We start from the raw sequence: 24,171 nt of genomic DNA, 5'->3' as shown, positions 1-24,171 counted from the left end.
GTCTGAAGAAGGGTCTCGACCCGAAACATCACCCATTCCTTCCTCTCCAGAGATGCTGCCTGTCCAGCTTTTTGTGTCTATCTTCAAAAAGACAGCAAGGGGTAGGGAGAGGTAGACTGCCTAAAAATGCTTAAAGTCCTCGTCATGTCTTATAATGATTCTGTGGTTTAAGGAGGGTTGAAACTGAACATATGTAACTGACATTGCAGTCTACTCTGTTGAAGAAGGAACTGCAGATGCTGGAAATTAAGCAACCCCAACCTCCCAACTGAATCCATTACCCTGTCAAAAATAAATTGCAAAGCTTCAAGAAGACCATCTATATCTCTCATTTCCCTTATCCCTAACCATTCTGAAGAAGGGTCTCGACCCAAAACGTCACCTATTCCCTCGCTCCATAGATGCTGCCTCACCCGCTGAGTTTCTCCAGCATTTTTGTCTACCTTGCAGTCTACGCTAGTTAGATTCTGTTCTCTGTTTCAAAGGGCAAACGGCAATTGTAGAACAAGGTAAAGGGGGTAACAGTACATATGCTGATCTGTAATGGGGTGGAATTGAGCTGTGTTTACTCTGCTGTGTCTTTCCGGGGCATACGATTCATAATTGTAATAAGATCATTCGGAAGAAGGAAAAATTCTAAAGTGCCTGCTGCAGTAAACAACACAACAAAGGAAAATCTTTACATAAGGTGTAGTAGACTCATCTTTGTCCGCGGAGCAATCGCCTAGTATGATCCCAGTGATCACCATATTTGGTGCTTTTAAATAAAGTCGCGATTGTCTTTCCCTGATCTTTGTGTTGTGTTTTAAAGTTCTCTTTAACAACCCCCAGAGGTACGAGAGCTGGGCTGAAGCAACCAAATTCATTTCACACAGTATTCTTGGAAGAATCAAACAGCGGTGACTCGATTACGAAAAAACGAAAATTAGAATGGACATCTTTAGTGGTTCAAATTCAGACCAGGATATTTGGCAATGTTAAAGCTATCCTTACATTTGCCCTGGCACTGATTTTAGCTAATTCCAAAACTATTTTCTCTTCTGGGAGTAATTTGAATGTCAAGAAGCATATACTAGTACCCTGACGATGTCAGATGCTGACATCACAGTGCTCTCACTCGCAAATGAAAGCAGAGGTTTCTCTTTGTCTTTGTGCCATTCACTTTTTTTTGGGGGGCCGATGGACATCTTGTGCCCTGCCCAGTGATGTGTCTCGGGAACACCTAGCAAGGGAAGGTGCAAGGACTGGATCCCCTGCCTGTGAACCCACCCCACACTGAATTCCTGACTGCACAAATCCAGCTGGAGCCAATTGCCGAATGGAGGCCAGGCCTTTTTCCCGCAGGACGACAAAAATGTTGGACACAAGAATCTGCTACGTAATCGTTCCACTGTAGTGGGGCCCTGTTTGCTTGCAGAGCTGGATGCATTCTATTGCTGCCTTTCTGTTTGGAGGAATAATTGGATAAATCCGAGCGCAGAACGCGGGTATGGAGATGGAAGATTGGCCATCGGTGTGTGGCAAAGTGATGCAGATCGTGGAGCTGCTTCCCCAGAGACCCGCTGTCCATCCCGCCCTCACCCGCTACCTGTATGTCTGGAGTCTGCACGTACTCCCTGTGCGACCTTGTGGGTTTGCTCTGGGTGCCCCCAGTTTCCTCCCACATCCCAAAGACGCAAGGGTGGGTGAACTAAGCATTGGAAATTGTCAAAGACAGACATAACAAGCTGGAGTAGCTCGGCGGGTCAGGCAGCAACTCTGGAGAAATAGAATAGGGGACGTTTAGGGTTGAGACCCTTTTTCTTCGGTTTACAATACAACACAATACAATCGGTTTTCTTCGTCACTTACACATCAAGTGCAAGTGAAATGAATTCGCCAGCAGCGGTACAATGAAAAAGAACACACAAAAACGCAATAAAAACAGCATCTGCAGTTCCTTCCATTACATTGGAAATTGCCAGACTGTTGAAGACTGCTGAAACGTCACCTATCCATGTTCTCCAGAGATGCTGCCTGACTTGCCGAGTTACTCCAGCACTTTGTGTCTTTTTTTTTGTCTACCTGCATCTGCAGTTTTTTAGTTTAATTTAGAGACACAGTGCGGAAACAGGCCCTTCAGCCCACTGGATCCGCGCCGACCAGCGATACTCACACACTAACGCTATCCTATTCACACTAGGGACAATTTACAATTATACCAAGCCAATTGATCTACAAACCCGTACGTCTTTGGAGTGTGGGAAGAAACTGGAGATCGCAGAGAAAACCTACGCAGGTCACGGAGAGAACGTACAAACTCCGTACAGACAGCACCTGTAGTCAGGATTGAACGTGGGTCTCTGGCGCTGTAAGGCAGCAACTCTACCGCTGCGCCACCATGACGCCCTAGTTTGTAATTGCAGCATCTGCAGTTTTTCCTTCAGCTCCACAGGTAAGACATTACAGTGCAGACACACTACAACACACAGCTAGGGTCCATTGGACTCCAGTCAGGTGGCAACCATTTCAAAAATCCAAATTGTGGGATTTCCAATCAGAGGCCACATTTCTGCAGCCGCGTACTGGACCAGCAACCTATCTGAAAAGTAAATAAACACCACAGCCAATTACGGGCTGTTTGAATTGGGACCTGTTAGAATTACAACCCAGTATGAATATTGATTTCTCTAACCTCAAGTAACCCTTGCTTTCCATCTATCTGTTCCTCCCCCACCCTAGTTCTCCAACTAGTTTCACTGTCCACCTGATTAATTTGTACTGATTCTATGCCTTGTGGCCACCTTGCCCTCAGCTAACAACGATTCAACATCTGAAAACTTCAACACAAGTCTGAAGAAGGGTCTCGACCCGAAACGTCACCTATTCATTTGCTCCATGGATGCTGCCTCACCCGCTGAGTTTCTCCAGCATTTTCATCTACCTACATTTCCTTGACCATTGTCTGCTTTGTTTTGTCATTTTCACACCTTACCCTTCCATATCTCTGTGTCTCCCTTTCCTCTGACTCTCAGTCTGAAGAAGGGTCTCGACCTGAAAAGTCATCCATTCCTTCTCTCCAGATGCTGCCTGACCCGCTGAATTACTCCAGCATTTTCTTTGAATTGGAATCTACTTAAATTGTGCCACTAAATTATGAATGCCAACCTGGCGAAAAAACAATATCTGTTTTGGCGATTTAGGACGGATTAAAAATTGTCCTGATCGCTAGCTAAACCCTCCTGCTTTTCATTGGGATCATTCAACGACCTTGATTCTTAGATAGACAAAAGTGCTGGAGAAACTCAGCGGGTGCAGCAGCATCTATGGAGCGAAGGAAATAGGCAACGTTTCGGGCCGAAACCGTTCTTCAGACTGACGTCGGTTCTTAACTGCCTCCCCAGTTCAGGAACAATACATGCTGGCAATTATCAGGTCAGATCGGGGGGAGTTCTCCCCGCCACGGGTACCATGTAATCCCGTGCTACCTGCTCCATGGGCGGAGAGTCGCCGACTCTCCGCCCATGGAGCAGGTAGCATGGGATTACATGGTACCCGTGGCGGGGAGAACTCCCCCCGATTTGGTTTGCCAGGTGAGGAGGGGGTTATCGACCCCCAGCAGGACCAAAAACAAGACCTGTTAAAGTGCGGATGAGCCCCTAGCGAGCCAATGGCCATCCACACTTCAGTAGATGTCCCGATCACTGTTGCACATAGCAGTGGTGAAGAAAAACATGAAATGTAATTCTTCCCTCTCCTTGCTTCTCAAAAGGGAAGTTGTTAATTAAATTATTATGTCCTGTTAATTAATTCATAAACGCCCAAGAAAGCAGGCACAGCCTCAGTTTTTAAACACTGCCCAGTTTGTTATTTCATCTTATCGGCAGCAAATTCTTCCTCGGAGTTGTGACTGAGCCAAGAGTTTATCTCTGAAGTGGGACCTGAACCGTTGACCTTCCTATTCAGAAGTAGGAAGACAGCACAGTGAAGTGGAGCTGACAGAATCCCACTTCTGACACCATGTAGCCAAACTCCAGACACGCTATGTGATCCAAAATCATCTTTAATCAGCACTTAAACTTTAACAGCATAAAGGATGGTTAGATGTCAGAACATGCCAACTGCTGCTCGAACTGAGTAGTGCCAGAAGCAAGTGTTAATATAAACGTTATAGTGGGGTGTCATTAATGATGCTAACTATGTGTGATTGGTTAACATGCATAATCAATCTACAAGGGACATGATGGATGGGGAGTTGGTGTGGAATGGAACAATGGAAGCCCTTCCCTTGATAGTGTTTATAAAGGCTTGTAGGTCACCTGGAGGGTCTTCACTGTCCTACTGGACTCTGGGATAGCCCAACCTCCATTACCAGAGGGGACTGGGGTCATGAGTTTGCAATCTGTGTGAGATTCCCACAGAATGGGGGAATGTTGTAGAATCCTGGCCTGACATGAGCCTCAGCATTGGCGAGGTCAATCTCCTCACTCCGTGAGCCAGAGAGGCCTCCGACTGCCAATGCCTCAGCAACTCGCAATCTCCCTTTAATTTCCCCCCGGAACGGTCGCATATTTGAATAAAAGGCATGAGCATTCCTGCTTTCACAAAGTATTTCTGAGAGGAATATTGTTGGCTTCACAATAAAGAATGTTCCTGGAACGAGCAAAACTGGAGTTGAGTATTTCACCAACAGCAAAGGGTCAACGTGAACCTTTCCTTGGATGTTTCGCTGTGAGATTTTTTATTTTATTTGTTCGTTCATTGTACGTGGATGTTGTTGGCAATGCTGCAGTTCCTGCCAATCTCCAATTAGCCCTGAACTATGGCTAAAGATTCAAGTCAACACAGCAATGTGTCTGGAACGTCATGTACACCAGACTGGGTGAGGGGCAGATTTCATTTTCTAAAACAGATTAATTTTTACAATCCAATTGTTTTGAGCCTGTAGTTACTGAGGTTTTTTTTGCTGCATTTTTAAATAATTGTTTGAATTTAAAGTCCCCTGTGATGTGGCTCAGGTCGACTGCCCCTCCTGTTTCTCTGCTTATGTATTCATTGGAGGAGAGACAATGTCATAGCTGGGGAGATAGGGGAGGGAGGGGGATGGAAGAGAATGGAGGGGGAGGAGAGGGGGGAGGGGGGAGGGAGAAGGGGAAGGGAGAAGGGGGAGGGAGAGGGGGGAGGGAGAGGGGGAGGGAGAGGGGGGAGGGAGAGTGGGGAGAAAGAGGGGGGAGGGAGAGGGGGAGGGAGAGGGGGGAAGGAGAGGGGGGAGGGAGAGGGGGAGGGAGAGGGGGAGGGAGATGGGGGGGGAGAGGGGGAGGGAGAGGGGGAGGGAGAGGGGGGGGGAGAGGGGGAGGGAGAGAAGGGGGGGAGAGGGGGGAGGGAGAAGGGGAGGGAGAGGGGGGAGCGAGAGAGTGAGTGAGATGTGAGTCAGGCAGCATCTTTGGCGAAAAGGAATAGGTGACGCTTCGGGTCGAGACCTTTCATCAGACTGAGAGTCAGGGGAGAGGGAAACTAGAGGTACAGAACTAATCAGAACCAGCATCGATGACCAAGGAAGCGTGGAGCCCACAATGGTCCACTGTTGGCTGTGGAAGTGGTGATAACGAGTAGATACAAACAGGACGATAGTGAAGCTAGTCGAATGACTAGGGTGGTGGTGGGATGGTGAGAGAGGGAATGCAAGGGTTACTTGAAATTAGAGGAATCAATATTCATACTGCTGGGTTGTAAGCTGCCCAAGTGAAATATGAGGTGCTGTTCCTCCAATGTGTGTTTCCCAAGCGAAATATAGCTTCATGTTCTGTTTAGGAACATGGCGACCATCAAGATGGGTCTCACGTTATTTCTCTATTTGTGTCTCTCTTTCTACTCTCCCTGTCTACCTCTTGTTCTCTTTATCAGTCTGGGTGCTGGCTCGAAGGGCCGAATGGCCTACTCCTGCACCTATGGTCTATTGTCTTTATTCCAGTGATGTAGATGACCAGTGAAGAAAATAAATAAGCAGATAGTCAATACAATGTGATTTGCAAAATGATAGCCAAGTTCTGTTGAGGACTGATCAGACCTGCATGCTTTGATAGGGTAAACAGTCTTATTTAGTTTAGTTTAGTTTAGAGATACAGCGCAGAAACAGGCTCTTCAGACAACTGAGTCTGTGCCAACCAGCAATCACCGCACACGAACACTATCCCACACAATTTAGGGACAATTTACAATTATACCGAGGCCAATTAACCTACAAACCTTCACATCCTTGGAGTGTGGGAGGAAACCGGAGCACCCGGAGAAAACCCACTCGGTCACGTGGAGAGCGTACAAACTCCGTACAGACAGCACCCATAGTCAGGTGCAGGGTTTGTGAGTGGTAGCCTAATTGGGGAGGACAAAGCAGATCTACCTAGGCCACGCTCAGATGTGGACAGGAAAAGGGGATTTTGCAATCAATTTAAATAGAAAAAGAATGTATCAAAAATAATGGAAATACATTTTTTAAAATATATACGTATTCCTTTGAGAATAGAACAATGTTGTCTTCTTTTGTCCAGTTTCAAATGTTGTAATTCACAGAATTTTGGAAACTTTGCAGAATTCTTTTCGCAGATGTTAACGACACAAGTTTAAAGGTTGCGCAGTTTAAAGGTTACCAGAAAAATGTGAACTTCATCGGGGAAACTAGAAGAAAACAAGATCTTGAAGGGTTTCTGAGTTGCAAAGGGCCAGCATGGCCTTGGCTTTAAATGTTGAGAGACCATTGTTTATCTCTGGAAGCCCCTGTCCTTTCCCTCATTAAAGCTCCTCTCATCAACCGAGCTTTGGTCATCTGCTCTCAAATGCTTCTGGTACTTGAAGCATATAAGATTGTTAAGGGCTTGGACACGCTAGAGGCAGGAAACATGGTCCCAATGTTGGGGGAGTCCAGAACCAGGGGCCACAGTTTAAGAATAAGGAGTAAGCCATTTAGAACGGAGACGAGGAAACACTTTTTCTCACAGAGAGTGGTGAGTCTGTGGAATTCTCTGGCTCAGAGGGCGGTGGAGGCAGGTTCTCTGGATGTTTTCAAGAGAGAGCTGGACAGCGGAGTCAGGGGATATGGGGAGAAGGCAGGAATGGGGCACTGATTGGGGATGATCAGCCATGATCACATTGAATGGCGGTGCTGGCTCGAAGGGCCGAATGGTCTACTCCTGCACCTATTGTCTATTGTCTATTGGTATCAAATTTAATTGAATGCTGCTCCACCGAAGCATGGTAGCACACATTTCCACACGCGGGCACTATACAGACAAACTACAGCCTCATAGAACCATAGAGCTAAACAGCACGGGAACAGGCCCTTCGGCCCACCTTGTCCATGCCGCCAAGTTTAGTTTAGTTTTGTTTAGAGCAGTGTTTCTTAACCTTTTCGGCACCAGTACGGACATACGCAAACAAAATACTGTATGTGGTATGTGCCTTTGTTAGGTTCCTAAACATGGGCTCAACAAATTGATATGTTATTTGTGTCCCCTTCATGATCCCCTGGCAAAGCCCCAAATGACCCCCAGGTTAAGAACCACTGGTTTAGAGTCACATGTATCAAGCTATAGTGAAAAGCTTCCATTGTGTACTAACCAGTCACAATCGAGCCATTCACATTGGACAGATACATGAGAAAGGGAATAATGTTTAGTGCAAGATAAAGTCGAGTAAAGTCCGATTGAAGATAGTCCAATAGTTTCCAATGATGTAGCCTGTAACCAATTTGCCTCCATTTGGCCCATAGCTCTCTAAACCCTTCCTGTTCATATATCTGTCCAAAAATCGTTTACATTGAAACTGCCTCCTTCCCCAAAATATCAGCATTTGCCTACTTCCCTGCACTGGGGCCATCTTCATGCTTCCCTTAGTCTTTGCACTGTGTCTGCAGTTCTTGGCTCTGGTTGTACAGATAGTCCAAGTTGGGCCTTTGTGTTACTCCCTTTATCCTGCTCCACGGCCCCGCAGGGACTTTTCCAAAGTACATGGGTCTCGTTATCTCCATGAATGAGTACGCTGAATCATCCTCACTGAAGCGCCCACTCCCCCCCCCCCCCAACTCAGAGGTGACATCAGCAATTTGGAAAGTGAGAGATGATTACAGCAAGGTTTGGGAAGTGGGTTCATACGTTCATCAGCGAAAGGAGCAGAATTAGCAGCCCACTCGGCCCATCAAGTCTACTCCACCGTTCAATCATGGCTGATCTATCTTTCCCTCTCAACCCCATTCTCCTGCCTTCTCCCCATAACCCCTGACATCCGTACTAATCAAGAATCTGTCAAACTCCGCCTTAAAAATATCCATTGACTTGGCCACCACAGCCGTCTGTGGCAATGAATTCCACAGATTCACAACCCTCTGACTAAAGAAAATCCTCCTCATCTTTCTAAAATTATGTCCTTTTATTCTGAGGATATGGCCTCTTGTCCTGGACTCTCCCACTAGTCAATTAAGTATGTGTATTGTCACAAAAAAAATCACTGTGTTCTGGAGGGTGTGATCTATCAATCTTTCATTGCGATCTTTCAATCTCTGCTGTAAGAATATCCAAGTGTTAAAAATTGATACATCAGGGAGAGATTCCCAGCAGCGAAGGGTTTGGGTGGAGTAGAGGGTCTGTCCCACTTTCACGACCGAATTCACGAGTTTGCCCTCGACTCATACGCGCAGCATGGTCGTCACGAGGTCCTAGGTAGGTCGTAGCAGGTCGTGATGCTAGTTGTAGGTACTCGTGGCATCAAGTAGGTCGGGGCGTTTTTTCAACATGATGAAAAATGTCCACGAGTAAAAAAGGTCGTGAATTAGGTCGTGAAGGTGGGACAGTGTTACCTATCGTCTTGCTATCTCTAACTCCGACGTCTTATCTTCCTTCACCCTAGTGTGAGTAATCCTTGATTAATCGCACAACTCCCAAAGTACCTTGCATCAAATGAAATACTTCGGAAGTGTGGTCATTGTTAATAGGCAGGAAATGCCAATTTGCACACAGCAAGTTCCCAGAAGCAACAATGAGCTAACGAAAGGAACAGCTGCTCCGGGAGCACTCGTTGTGGGATAAATGTAGGCCAGGACACAGGGGAGAGATCCCGTGCTCCTATCTGCACCGGTGTCCTGGGAGCTTTGACATCAACCTGAGAGAACAGATGGTACCTTGGCTAATGCTCATCCAGCAAGGCACCGCTCCCTTGGCACAGTGCTGGAGCCAGTCTGGATGCTCAATCCTCCAGAATGGGCCTCGAACCACTACTGCCTGATACAGGTGAGAGGGAGAGAGAGGGGGCCTCAGCTGGCTGGGCAGTTCGTGCCCTAGGGCCCATGTTGGCACACTGAGATACAGTGGGCAGCAATAAAGCTTTTAAATCATATTTCAGGATCTGCAAAGGCCAGCATTTATTATCCCTTCCCAGTCCTCCTTGAGAAGATGGTGGTGAGTTGACTGTTTGGGCGGCATGGTGACACTGTGGGAGAGTTGCTGCCTCACAGCGCCAGTGACCCAGGTTCGATCCTGACTACGGGTACTTGTCTCTACGGAGTTTGTACGTTCTCCCCGTGACCTGCGTGGGTTTTCCCCGGGTGCTCCGGTTTCCTCCCACACTCCAAAGACGTGCAGGTTTGTAGGTTAATTGGCTTGGTACAAATTGTAAATAGTCCCTAGTGTGTGTGTGTGGGGGGGATAGTGTTAATGTGCGGGGATCACTGGTCTGTGCGGACTCGGTGGGCCAAAGGGGCTGTATCTCTGAATAAAACTAAAAACTAAAATATTAGGCTGCCCTCATCCACACAAGTTTAACATCACTATGCTGACTTGTACTTCGCAGGTGGTTGAAAGATGGTTGATTGTTCCCGGAAACAGGACGGAAATGTCAAAGACTAGAGGGACACAGGGATAGGAAAGGTTCAGAGAGATATCGGCCAAAGACAGGCAGGTGAGACTCGTGTAGATGGGGCAGCATGGACATGTTGGGCCAAAGGGCCTGTTTCCATGCTGTGTGACTCTATGACTCGATGAAAGGCTTTGGAGTGTGGATTCACTTGCTGTAGGGTGCCTGCTCTCATGCAACCAATGATATTTATCTGGCTGGTCCAGTTTTCTGATCATAGGCGAGTCCCAAAATGTTGTTGTTGGGGAAGCTTGTTGCCAGTGGAAGATAAATCACAAGAAGCCTTATTTAAGAATAAGGGCGGAGGCGAGGAAACACTTTTTCACACGGAGAATTGTGAGTGTGGAATTCTCTGCCTCAGAGGGCGGTGGAGGCTGGTTCTGTGGATACTTTCAAGAGAGAGCTAGATAGGGCTCTTAAAGATAGCAGAGTCAGGGGATATAGGGGGGATCTTATAGAAACGTACAAAATTCTTAAGGGGTTAGACAGGCTAGATGCAGGAAGATTATTCCCGATGTTGGGGAAGTCCAGAACAAGGGGTCACAGTTTAAGGATAAGAGGGAAGTCTTTTAGGACCGAGATGAGAAAATCATTTTTTACACAGAGAGTGGTGAATCTGTGTAATTCTCTGCCACGGAAGGTAGTTGAGGCCAGTTCATTGGCTATATTTAAGAGGGAGTTAGATGTGGCCCTTGTGGCTAAAGGGATCAGGGGGTATGGAGAGAAGGCAGGTATGAGATACTGAGTTGGATGATCAGCCATGATCATATTGAATGGCGGTCCAGGCTCGAAGGGCCGAATGGCCTACTCCTGCACCTATTTTCTATGTTTCTATGATATGGGGAGAAGGCAGGAACGGGGTACTGATTGGGGATGATCAGCCATGATCACATTGAATGGCGATGCTGGCTCGAAGGGCCGAATGGCCTACTCCTGCACCTATTGTCTATTGTCTCTCCAAATAACTGCACGGTGCAACGGAAAGATCGCTGAACGGATGCAACACAAGCAAACAAAACCATTTCAAATTGAAAACAGCTCTCCGAAAATTCAGGGGAGTGGAAGTTCAAACCAGATCCCAAACTGAGTGCGATTCAGACAGCGGCCTTGTCCCAGAGCACCTGGCATAGTCCTTCCCAGGAGAGCAGAAGCCTCTATTTGTTCTCCAGGTACACAACACCTGACTGAGCTGCCACATGCCAACAAGTTGCACAACGCTGCCTCACATCATTAATTGCCACTCTGCACCTGCGAATGGATATTTTTCCGATCTGCACGTCAATACAATGAAGGAGGTGGGGAGGAGGGACACTGAAGCCCCATTTTGTTTTCTCAATGCCAAGGGCCACACCTTTTACTTCCATTGTTTTTTCCCCGGCATGTCTCCGTGCAGAGGCACACTGGTCCCGTGATTAAGTTACAGGGCTGGCAGCTGGAGCTGTAATCCGTAGACGCGAGTTTCAATCCGACAATTGCGGCTTGGCCAATTTAATGAGATAATTAAGTAAAGCTGGATTTAATTTTTAAAAGATAGCTCTGTCTCACTAAGTTTAATCACACAACCCTCGGGTTATTGTAAAGGCCAGGGATAACGATTTGAGATAGAAAGTTGAGCATTTGAGTTGCTTAGACATAGATGGCTGTGGGCCAAGAACTGGGCAATGGGATTAATATGCAAAGGTGCCAACTGGTCAGCAGGGACACGCGGGGCCGAATGGTCTGTTTCAGCGCTGTACGATTCTATGATAGGTGTGACTTCAATGCCAAAGCAATGTTGTAGAATCGTAATTGCTTCACTACCTCAGGGGCAATTAGGAGTACGCAGTAAGTGCTGGCATTGTCAACAACATCTACAGCCTGTAAAGGGATAAACAAAGCACGAAGATGCGCCATTTCATCCCGACCCTTCTCCCTGTGTCCGCTCTTCCTATGTGAATCAAGGCAGTTTTCTTTATCTCCGGCTCCAGCCACCACCTGTGCTCACTAATGGCCCTGTCCCACGGTACGAGTTCATTCCAAGAGCTCTCACGAGTTTGCCCTGATTCGAACTCGGAGATTTACGGTAATGGCCGCTCGTCGGTACTCGGGGCTCTCGTGGACATTTTTCATCATGTTGAAAAATCTTCACGCGTCTTCCCGTGCTTACCTGCCGTTAGCGAGTCTTCCCGAGTACCTGCCGTTAGCGTTACGAGCCGCTAAGAGACGTCCCCGAGCTCCGACGTACCCGCTACGTTCATTCTCCGTGCTTACCACGAGTTTGATTTTTTTTAAACTCGGGAGAGCTCTTGGAATGAACTCGTACCGTGGGACAGGGCCATTACAAACTAAAGTGCCAAAACAAATGGTGGACGTTATGACTGTGTTGAGTGATAGAACAGGTCTGAAAGGCTGAAGGACCTGCAGTTTAATTTAGTTTATAGTTTAGCAATACAGCATGGAAACAGGCCCTTCGGCCCACCGAATTCATGCCAACCAACGTTCCCCGCACACTAACACTATCCTACACACACTAGGGACAATTTACAATTATTCCAAGCCAATTAACCTACAAACCTGTAGGTCTTTGGAAAGTGGGAGGAAACTGGAGAAAACCTACTCAGATCACGGGGAGAACATACAAACTGCGTAAAGACGGCGCCCGTAGTCAGGATCGAACCCGGGTCTCGGGCGCTGTAAGGCAGCAACTCTACCGCTGCACCACCTTTGTTCCGCATTTTGTTGATCCTATCTTCCTACTCCTGTTTTAACGTCAATGTCCATGCCAATACCGCACCTCCAAGCAATTGACCCATCACCAATCACAGGTAGACAAAAGTGCTGGAGAAACTCAGCGGGTGCAGCAACATCTATGGAGTGAAGGAAATAGGCAACGTTTCGGCCCAAAAGGTTGCCTATTTCCTTCGCTCCATAGATGCTGCTGCACCCGCTGAGTTTCTCCAGCACTTTTGTCTACCTTCGATTTTCCAGCATCTGCAGTTCCTTCTTAAACACCATCAATCACACTTGGGACCTCCCAATTCTGACTTGTAGTATCACACTTAGGGATGCATTTTCTGATTTAGCCACCAACCTCTTTCCATCCCTAACCAAGGCAAATGCTTTATCCAAAGATTTTGTAAGATGGATTGGATCATACTGGAACAGTTGTCTGTTGTGCAACTTAATGAGTTAGGACATTGGTTGCACTATCCACGTGCAATTGTACATGAATCGTTTGGTGAATCAGGGCTTTGGTGTTCATTGTTGGAGAATGGAGCAAGGACTAAAACAAACTGGAGCTCTTTCCACCTACACATTTGGATGAGACTATACGCTGAAGTAGATGAAGATTGCTGGCTCTGGAGAGGGTCCAGAGGAGGTTTACAAGAATTATCCCAGGAATGAGTGGGTTAGCATATGGTGAGCGTTTGACAGCACTGGGCTGGAGCTTAGAAGGTTGAGGAGGGACCTCATTGAAACTTACAGAATAATGAAAGGCATAGATAGAGTGGATGTGGAAAGGATATTTCCACTGGTGGGAGTGTCTAGGACCAGAGGTCATCGCCTCTGAATTAAAGGAAGTGAGGAGGAACTGCTTTAGTCAGAGGGTGGTGAATCTGTGGAATCCATTGCCACAGAGGGCTGTGGGGGCCAAGTCAGTGGATATTTTTAAGGCAGCGACAGATAAATTCTTGATTAGAACGGGTGTCAAGGGTTATGGGGAGAAGGTAGGCATATGGGATTAGGAGGCGGAGATCAGCCATGATTGCATGGTGGAGTGGACTCGATGGGCTGAATGGCCTAATTCTACTCCTATAACTTGTATATCTTAAAGAGGACCCCCATCTTCAAAATGCTCATGGCTCTTTATCCATTCCTTAATTAAAAGGTTATTCTCAATATTTACCTTGTAATTTTGATACAATTGCAACACATGAATGACACATCAGCACGTACATAGATATGAAAGGTCTGGAGGGATATGGGCCAGATGCAAGCAGGTGGGACCAGCTCGGTTAAGGTAACTTGATCGGCATGGACATTGTTGGGTCAAAGGGCCTGTTCCATGATATATAGCTCTATAACTGGATGATTATTCACAATGATTACATTGTTATCTGTGACATACAAGGCAACAAGTAGCTGATAAACCACTGACTTGTCCTTACCTGCACATGACCTCATGAGTGAGAAGCACCCGGCACATTTCTGGGTTTTTATTTTGACCCTCGTAGATAATCGGCTGCAAAGAAAGTTAGAAATGATTAGTCTTCTCAGCATCACATTGAAGACAGAGAATGTTCGGAGAACGTGCAAACTCCACACAGACATGCTCATCAGCCTTGCCATTAATATCAGACACTTTCATCTTGATAAAAGTCTACTTTAAGAGCCTTTAGTTTTACTTCAGTCCACCGAGTCCGCACCGCCCAGCGATCACTATCCTACTTGTTTTACCATACTTTTGTTGCAAGTGTCATCTTCTACGCTGTTGTCTGCTGGAGTAACAACATCACTGATAAAAACAGCAAGAAGCTGGACAAGCTGGTGAAAAGAGCTAGCTCAGTGCTGGGGGGGGAGAGTGGACTCTGGGGTGGATGTGCTTGAGAGGCGTACGAGGAGCAAGGTGCAGGTCATCCTCGACAACTCCGGGCACCCCCTCCATGAAACTCTGTAGGTTCAGAGGAGCACACGGAACAACAACCGACTCCTCTCCCTGCGCTGTAGAACGGAGCGGTTCAGGAGATCCTTCACCCCTGCAGCCGTGAGATTTTATAATACTGACCGCTAGGCTGTATGGGGATGCTTTGTACTTTTAATAGTTATTTATTGGGTTATTTTTAAGTATTTATTGCTTTTATGTATTGTCCGTATTTTATGTATTGTCTGCATGTTCTGACTGTGTTGGCTCCTGGACATCTGAATTTCCCTGAGGGCATTAATAAAATATTTATCTATCTATCTATCTATCTATCTATCTATCTATCTATCTATCTATCTATCTATCTATCTATCTATCTATCTATCTATCTATCTATCTATCTATCTATCTATCTATCTATCTATCTATCTATCTATCTATCTATCTATCTATCTATCTATCTATCTATCTATCTATCTATCTATCTATCTATCTATCTATCTATCTATCTACTAGGGACAATTTACAAGTTACAATTTACAGAGGACAATTAACCTAGACACCCGCATGTCTTCAGAGTGTGGGAGGAAACCGGAGCACCCGGAGGAAACCCACGTGGTCGCAGGGAGAACGTGCAAACTCCACACAGACAGCACCAGTGGTCAGGATCGAACCTGGGTCTCTGGCACTGTAAGGCAGCAACTCTGCCGCTGCGCCACTGTGCCACCCTTCTTCGGCATCCTGTTCCAGCCAGATGACCATTGGGGGGGATGTTGGCTGACTGCCCTCTCATCCTAATCCATGCTGGCGTATGAAACCTTCCCTGCAAAATCAAATCCATCAGTTCCCTCCCTACACTTGTTTCACTTTAAACTCCAACCTTCATAAACCCAACTTTCTACATTTTCTTTCAAATCTCTGAATCCTCCTGACGTCTAGAATGATCTCAGTGCACCCTCCAGTGTCATAGTCAATTACTAGGTAGGGGGTGTACAATGCAATGTAAGAATAACACAGCAAGCTATTTCATGTTGCACTCAATAACGTTAGCTCATGTACCGAGGAGTACAAAACTTATTGCTGTTGCTAATTGGCCCTAGCATGGGCTCTTCCTCACTGGAACCCGATGGAACGTTTGTTCGAGATGCATTGATGTCATGGGATAATATAAGCAGCTGCTAAGTGCACTAAGCACTTTGGGGACTGAACAGTGCAGTGGCAGAGACACTATCCTTTCACCTCTGAGACCTGGGTTCCAATTCAGCCCAGACTAACGGGATGAAAATTTCCTCTTGTCGGCAGCTGTGACCATCCCCAAGTGAAATGAGATCCGTCTGTCGGTCTCCCATGTGATGCAGGTCTGGGGGTGCCACTGCTGGAGCCAACATCGCCAGAGGGCAAGCCGTTTCTGTCATGAAGGGTCAGTCCCACTCTTGGAGGATGAAGGCGCAGCAATGGGAAGAAGTGAACTTACTGCGACCTGACTGTAGGACATGCCCTGGAGAAGTTTGGTTCCAGTTGAACAAAGAAAGTTTGGCATCTCTCTGTCCCCGGAAATGTTGACACTGTGCCCCAACCCACACACACACACACAAAAAGACTGGATAGACTCGGCTTGTACACGCTAGACTGGATAGACTCGGCTTATACACGCTAGACTGGATAGGCTCGGCTTGTACACTCTAGAATTTAGAAGATTGAGGGGGGATCTTATAGAAACTTACAAAGTTCTTAAGGGGTTGGACAGGCTAGATGCAGGAAGATTATTCCTGATGTTGGGGAAGTCCAGAACAAGGGGACACAGTTTAAGGAAAAGAGGGAAGTCTTTTAGGACCGAGATGAGAAAATCATTTTTTACACAGAGAGTGGTGAATCTGTGGAATTCTCTGCCACAGAAGGTAGTTGAGGCCAGTTCTTTGGCTAGATTTAAGAGGGAGTTAGATGTGGCCCTTGTGGCTAAAGGGATCAGGGGGTATGGAGAGAAGGCAGGTATGGGATATTGACTTTGATGATCAGCCATGATTGAATGGCGGTGCAGGCTCGAAGGGCCGAATGGCCTACTCCTGCACCTATTTTCTATGTTTATATGTTTCTAAAACATAAATGAAAGAGGGCGTGGGCACGGTGGCGCAGAGGTAGAGTTGCTGCCTTAAAGAGCCAGAGACTGGGGTTCAACCTGCCCACAAATGCTGCCTGTATGGAGTTGGTACGTTCTCCCCGTGACCACGTAGGTTTCCTCTGGGTGTTCCGGTTTCCTCCCACATGCCAAAAGACGTACGGGTTTGTAGGTTAATTGGCTTTGGTAAATATTGTAACGTCCCTAGTGTGTATAGTAGGATAGTGCTAGTGTGGGCTTGGTGGGCTGAAGGGCCTGTTTCCATGCTGTATTTCTAAACTAAAGGAAACACGACTTGATGCGTGGGTTTGTTGGTTAAATAGCCTTTGTAAATTGACCCTTGTGTAGGGATTGAATGAGAAAATACTAGTGTTAATGGATGATTCTTGTCGGCATGGACTCAGTGGGCCGAAGAACATTTTCCATGCGGTAACTTTAAATAAAGGCGGCACAGAGAGGGGGGGGGGGAGGAGAGAAAGCTGGATAAGACGGGTGGTGGCAAAACAAAGCCTGGCCAGTGATAGGTGGGAAAATAAAGACAGTGCTGGAGTAACTCAGCGGGTCAGGCAGCAGCTCTGAAGAACATGAATAGATGACTTTTTTGGTCATTGGGACCGTTCTTCAGACTGAAGTGGCCAGATCCGAAACGTCACCTACTCATGTTCTCCTGCTAGCTGATGCCTGACCCGCTGAGTTAGTCCAGCACTTTGTGCATGTTTTTTTGGTGAACCAGCATTTGCAGTTCCTTGTTTCAAAGTGATAGGTGGATACAGGTGAGGGAAGGGTTGATTGGTAGATGGATGGCATAAATGACAATAGCTAAGGTGAAATGGATACAAAAAGGGAAGAAGAGGAGTGAAATCTGAAGCTGGGGGTTGGAAATTTACAGGTTGTAATGCATCATAAAAATATAACATTTTATTTTCTTTTAAAGAAAATCATATTTGAAATTTAAATAGAACTTCAGTTGAAGATCACAAGACAGAATATTTTCTTTGCAAAACAGTTGTTTCAATAACTATGTTAAAATCCTCTGCTTGTAATGAACAGCATCTGCTGCCTACATGATGTAATGGCACCCTGCTTTTTTAAAGAGTGTGAATACATCTGGATTAGTTTTGGCCAATCCATCATTCTCGATTGTAGTCGGAGTGTGGAAAAAGTACCTTTGGCCCAACTTCCCCACTTCGACCAACGAGTCCCATCTACACAGGTACATGGATAGGACAGGTTCAGAGGGATATGGGCCAAACGCAGGCAGGTGGGACTATAGCTGGGATATGTTGGCCGGTGTAGGCAAGTTGGGACGAAGAGCCTGTTTTCAAGCTGTATGACTATGACTAGTCCTACCTGCCTGCCTTTGGCCCATACCTGTTCTATCCATGTACATGTCTAAATGTTTCTTAAACATTGCAATAATCCCTGCCTCAACTACCTCCCCCGGCAGTTAGTTCAATACACCCACCACCCTTCGTGTGAAAATGTTACCCCTCAGTTTCCTATTAAATCTTTACCCCTTCAACTTAAACCTATGTCCTCTGGTTCTCAATTCCCCTACTCTGGGCAAGAGACTTTGATCTGAGGCAGGGTCTCGACCCGAAACGGGTCTGAAGAAGGGTCTTGACCCGAAACGTCACCTATTTCTTTTATGCTGACGGACCCACTGAGTTACTCCAGCTTTTCATGTCTATCTTCTGTTTAAACCAGCATCTGCAGTTCCTTCCAACACATTCTGCCTTTACCCGATCTGTTCCAACACTGTATTCTCTTTCATAACATTGACAGTGGAAAAGTTCGAGAAGATTGCCGCAATATTGGGGGAGTCCAGAACCAGGGGTCACACAGTTTAAGAATAAAGGGGAGGCCATTTAGGACTGAGATGAGGAAATACCTTTTCACCCAGAGAGTCGTGAATCTGTGGTATTCTCTGCCACAGAAGGCAATGGAGGCAAATTCACTGGATGTTTTCAAGAGAGAGTTAGATTTAGCTCTCAGGGCTAAGGTAATGCAGGGATATGGGGGGGAAATAGGAACGGGGTACTGATTTTGGATGGTGAGCCATGATCATATTGAATGGCGGTGCTGGCTCGAAGGGCCGAATGGCCACACCCACACCTATTTCCCAATGTTTTTATGGTTCTCTATTCAGGAGGAAAACAAAACATTGGAAAATAGGTGCAGGAGTGCCCATTCGGCCCTTCGAGCCAGCACGTCATTCAATATGATCATGGCTGATCATCCAAAATCAGTACCCTGTTCCTGCTTTTTCCACATATCCCCTGACAATGGTCGCCGTGGACTCGGCGGCCAAAGGCCCTGTTTCCATTCTATATCCTGCAACAATTTAATGAATCAAACAGGTACCTGTTTGGTCACGGAATCGATGAGTCGCACGTATAGGTCCTGCTCCGTCCGCACACCTGTGCAAAGGTACAAGTTAGCAACATTAGCGTGGTGTCGCTTTAATTAGGAAAGAGAAGTGTAGCGGCATTCCTCCGAGCGGGAATATACTGTAACATTTAACATTTAGCGCCACTCATGCTTAGAATACCTAGCTAAGTTATCGGTTTTTTTAAGTTTATAGGGATACAACGCGGAAACAGGCCCTTCGGCCCACCGATCCCCGTACACTAGCACTATCCCACACACTTGCGTTCATTTACAATGTCACCAATCCAATTAACCTACTAACATGCAAGTCTTTCGGGTGTGGGAGAAACCCGGAGCACCCGGAGAAAACCCACGCATGTCACGGGGAGAATGTACAAACTCCGTACAGACAAGCACCCGTAGTCAGGATCAAACCCGGGTCTCCGGCGCTGTGAGGCAGTAACTCTACCGCTGTGCCACAAGTTCTATGTGCCGCCCCAGGTCCTGTGGGGGTGATCTTGGGTCAGAAAGAGTTTACTGAAATCAGCAATTGAATACACTCGTAGGTGGTGGATTTTCCACCTCACACCGCCAGATACGCGGGTTCGATCCTGACCTCGGGTGCTGTCTGCGTGGAGTTTGCAAGTTCTCCCAGTGACCGCGCGTGTTTCCTCCCACGTCCCAAAGACGCGCGGGTTTGTAGGTTAATTGACCTCTGTAAATTGGCCTTTGTGTGGAGGGAGTGGATGTGTAAGTGGGATAACATGGAACTAGTGTGAATGGGTGAACAGTGGCCGACGTGGACTCGGTGGCCAAAAGGCCCCGATTCCATTCTATATCCCCCAACAATTTAATAAATCAAAAAGCAAATATAAACGGGAGAATGAAAACTGGAAACATGAGAAAGACACAAAATGCTGGAGTAACTCAGCGGGACAGGCAGCATCTCTGGTGAGAAGGGGTGGGTGACGTTTCGGGTCGAGACCTTTCTTCAGATTCCAGCTTCTTGTGTCTACCTTCGGTTTAAACCAGTATATGCAGTTCCTTCCTACACGTGTAGCTAGTATGCAGGGAGTGGATGGGAATATGGGATAGCATGGAACTGGTGTGAACATATAGGCGGGCCGAATGGCCCTTTTCAAGCAGTATATAAACTTTAAATTATCCCTAGTGTGTGTGGGGTAGTGTTAATGTGCGGCGGGTATGGCTGGTAGGCGCGGACTCGCTGGGCCGAAGGGCCTGTTTCCGCGCTGTATCTCTAAATCCAAATTAAATAAGCTAAAAGCCCTCCGTTCTATTGAAGAAAATAAGTAATAGTCCCATGAAAACAATTAGGGAACCGGTTTAAAGTTATGATATTTGGCGGAAAACGTAGTTCCTTTCTAAAAATAATATGATTTATTGTGGAATCTTTGACTAGGTCACCTTACTGAGACCGATCTTAATCTTAGTTTGTCTTCCCACTGAGAGAGGACTGGTCATGCCGTCGTTAGTTTCCTGCCTGGTCGTTTGGAGGCTGTTATTGGATTCCAAGATCCACGCACACACAGCCTGCCCGCTAATCCTCTCCCCACATTTGCTGGGGAGATGGAATCAAAGGGCCACGAACACCTCAGTCCTACAAGTGCCATTGCCTCGGAAATTCATAAATTAGAGGAGCGGAATTAGGCCATTCGGCCCATCGAGTCTACTCCGCCATTCAATCGCGGCTGATCTATCTTTCCCTCTCAACCCCATTCTCCTGCCTTCACCCTGACATCCTTACTAATCCCTTCGGCCCGAAACGTTGCCTATCTCCTTCGCTCCATAGATGCTGCCGCACCAGCTGAGTTTCTCCGGCATTTTTGTCTACCTTCGATTTTCCAGCATCTGCAGTTCATTCTTAAACAAGATTCTGTCAATCTCTGCCTTAAAAAAAATAGCCATTGAATTGGCCTCCGCGTTGATTTGGGAATGAAACCGGGGCATCCGGAGGGTCACTGGGAGAACGTGCAGACTCCACACGGACAGCACCGGAGGTCAGAATCGAACTCGGATCAGTGGAGATGAGATACAAGACTGTACCGAAGGTGGAACAAAAGGAGAGCATATGGGACGTTTTGCGATGTTGCTGTCTCAGGAGAGACGAGAAAGCCGGGAGACTTCTATCTCTAGGTACATAAAAATGCTGGAGAAACTCAGCGGGTGCAGCAGCATCTATGAAGCGAAGGAAATAGGCAACGTTTCGGGACGAAACGTTGCCTATTTCCTTCGCTCCATAGATGCTGCTGCACCCCGCTGAGTTTCTCCAGCATTTTTGTGTATCTTCCATTTTCCAGCATCTGCAGTTCCTTCTTAAAGACTTCTATCCCTGACAGCCCCACCCCTCCCCTTTCTCGACCCCCCCCCCCCCCCCCCCCCCCCCCCCCCCCCCCCCCCCCCCCCTTCCCCACCTCCCCCGGATAACAGCGAGATCGCTGGGACACTCACCATTACTATAAAGCAACTGTAGCTTGTAGTGTGTCCCATTATTCGTCTTGTCATTACCCGGCTCCTGAAAAAGTAATTTTGAAAAAGTTAAGCGGTTAATTTCACCCCGACCCGTCGTGTTAACGAAATCACATTTTTTTTTTAATTCTTTATGGGAGAAAAAAATGAACACTGGTGGTGATAGACGGAATTGAGTTTAGTTTAGTTTATTGTCACGTGTACCGAGGTACAGTGAAACGCTTTTACGTTGCGTGCTAACCAGTCAGCAGAAAGACAATACATGATTACAATCGACTCCCAATATTGTATACCCCTACAAGTGGGCCGTGAAAACCCCGTGAGAGATTCTCACAAACATCAAATGTTATGGTGAAGATGGAGACAAAATGTTGGAATAACTCAGCGGGACAAAGAGCATCTCTGGGGAGAAGGAATGGGTGACGTTTCGGGTCTGAGCCCTTCTTCATTTTGTTCTTTGTGACCATTTCTCGCTACTATGATTTAAAATATTTCTTGCAAAGTATCGGGTAGTTTCTCGCACTCCAGTAGTTTACTGTTTAGTTCAGAGATACAGCGTGGAATCAGGCCCTTTGTCTCACCGAGTCCACGTCTCTGGAGAAATTGAATAGGTGACGTTTCTTCAGACCGAGAAGGGTCTTTACCCGAAACGTCAACTGTGCCTTTTCTGCAGAGATGCAGCCTGACCCGTTGAGTTACTCCAGCACTTTGTGTCTATCCTTGTTACAAACCAGCATCTGCAGTTCCTTGTTTCTACAACCCACTTTCTCATCCACTCCCTACACACTTAGGGGCCAATTAATCTACAATGTGGGATGTGGGGGGGAAACCGGCGCACCCGGAAGAAACCCACGCGGTCACAAGGAGAACGTCAGAAAGTTCGATAGAGCTCTAGGGGCTAGTGGAATCAAGGGATATGGGGAAAAGGCAGGCACGGGTTATTGATTGGGGACGATCAGCCATGATCGCAATGAATGGCGGTGCTGGCTCGAAAGGCCGAATGGCCTCCTCCTGCACCTATTTTCTATGTTTCTATGTTTCTAACGTGCAAACTCCACACAGACAGCAGCCGAGGTCAGGATTGAACCCGGGTCTCTGGCGCTGCGGGACAGCAACTCTATCTCTGTGTCCTCTGTGCCGCCCTGTAATCATAGATAATAGTAACTAGAGTTGTATTCTGTAACTGTACGATAGTTTGGGTTTGTAACACAACAAAGAATGTATTGCTGATTTGCAGGCAGATAAAACGAGTGTATCTTGGCATTACTTTCGGCACATTGTGGGCCAAAGGGCATGTTCCTGCGCTGTATTTGTCCCATGTTCTATATTAGCTTGACCTCCAACTAGAGTGATGGGGACAGTTGGGCAAAAACGCCCTCATTTGGATGGATGTCTACGTTAAAATGTGTTTTCTGAGTTTGTTGCTTATTTTAAATTGTATGTCTGACCTGTCCAGTGAATTTCACTACACCAATTGGTGTATGTGACAATAAATGAACATGAACTTATCATTTATTTACCCCTTCTCCTAAAAAAAATGGTTTGTAAATGGGATGAAAATGGGTAAATCTAGAATATATACAGAGAATCTGGGGGCTACTTGCAGGTTAGACCGCATCGGTGTGGGTGTGGATGGGGGTGACGGGACAGACAACTAGAGAGCGCTCCTGGTCTACCTCATTGGAGACCCTCGGACTCTTTTTGACGACTGGACTTGATCTTGCATTAAACGTTATTCCCTTCATCTTGTGGCTGTCCACTGCAGACGGCTCGATTGTAATTATGTATATTCTTTCCGCTGACTGGATAGCACGCAACAAAAAGATTTTTACTGTACACGTACAATAAATTATAAACCAAACTAAAAAACTAAAAAGGAAACGGAGTTAGATTTCAGGTCGCAGATCCTTCGCCAGAACTCATCGAATTGGATTGTATCTTTAACAAATAATGTATGTACATGAGTAATATTGTTATTTCTGATGGATGTGGGCGGATTGCGAGATTCCGGTTACTTGGTCCCGTTGTTGGACTCAACCCGAGAGATTCCTTCACATTCACACAGCTAAAGACGCCTCATTCTGCCGGGCTTTCGGCTCGGAGCCGGCTCAGTAAATGTCAGAATCCAACAGGATTCAGGAAACAACAGGCGCAGCCGCGCAGGAAACAAAAACTTCCCGCTGCGGCCGAGTTCTATTCCTCTCCCGACTCGTTTCAAGCTTCGGCCGGTAATGACGGAGATGGGGAAGAACAGCGGCTTCAGAAGCTCTCAACTCAGACAGTAGTTGTTACTGCTGTAGTAGTTACCTGTAGCGTGAAGATGTAAAGCTGTCTCTCTCTCACACACTCACACACACACAAATATACACACACGCCTCATACAACTCCTCTCATTTATTCATACACTCAGTCACAGTTAATCACTGCGTGCACGCATTCACACTCACACGCACACCCAATGACGCACACACACTCACATAGATGCATCTCACTCTCTCACTCACTCACACACCCACACTAACACACACACACTAACGCGTGCACACACACAATAACACACACACTAACGCATGCACACACACAATAACACACACACACACACACACACACACACACAATAACACACACACATACACATACATGCGCACACACACAATAACACACATACACACACACAATAACACACACACACACACAC

At 46.7% G+C, this 24,171-nt stretch overlaps 1 protein-coding gene across 7 annotated transcripts in view; it reads right to left on the bottom strand.

The window, feature by feature from the left end:
• Nucleotides 1-24,171, bottom strand: part of LOC116967511 (transcription factor COE2) — a 212,867-nt gene that overhangs the window by 174,382 nt on the left and 14,314 nt on the right. For all 7 annotated transcript variants that reach the window (XM_033014148.1, XM_033014149.1, XM_033014146.1 and 4 more), the window contains 3 exons: nt 21,456-21,519; nt 18,981-19,036; nt 14,028-14,101 (listed from right to left, as the gene is read on the bottom strand). In XM_033014148.1, the coding sequence (XP_032870039.1) occupies nt 14,028-14,101; nt 18,981-19,036; nt 21,456-21,519 (194 nt within the window). The remainder of the gene's footprint in view (nt 1-14,027; nt 14,102-18,980; nt 19,037-21,455; nt 21,520-24,171) is intronic.

The sequence above is a fragment of the Amblyraja radiata genome, chromosome 39 (assembly GCF_010909765.2).
Source record: "Amblyraja radiata isolate CabotCenter1 chromosome 39, sAmbRad1.1.pri, whole genome shotgun sequence".
Taxonomy (NCBI): domain Eukaryota; kingdom Metazoa; phylum Chordata; class Chondrichthyes; order Rajiformes; family Rajidae; genus Amblyraja; species Amblyraja radiata.
Note: the sequence above shows the minus strand (reverse complement) of the source record. Positions and strands in the feature narration are given on the sequence as shown.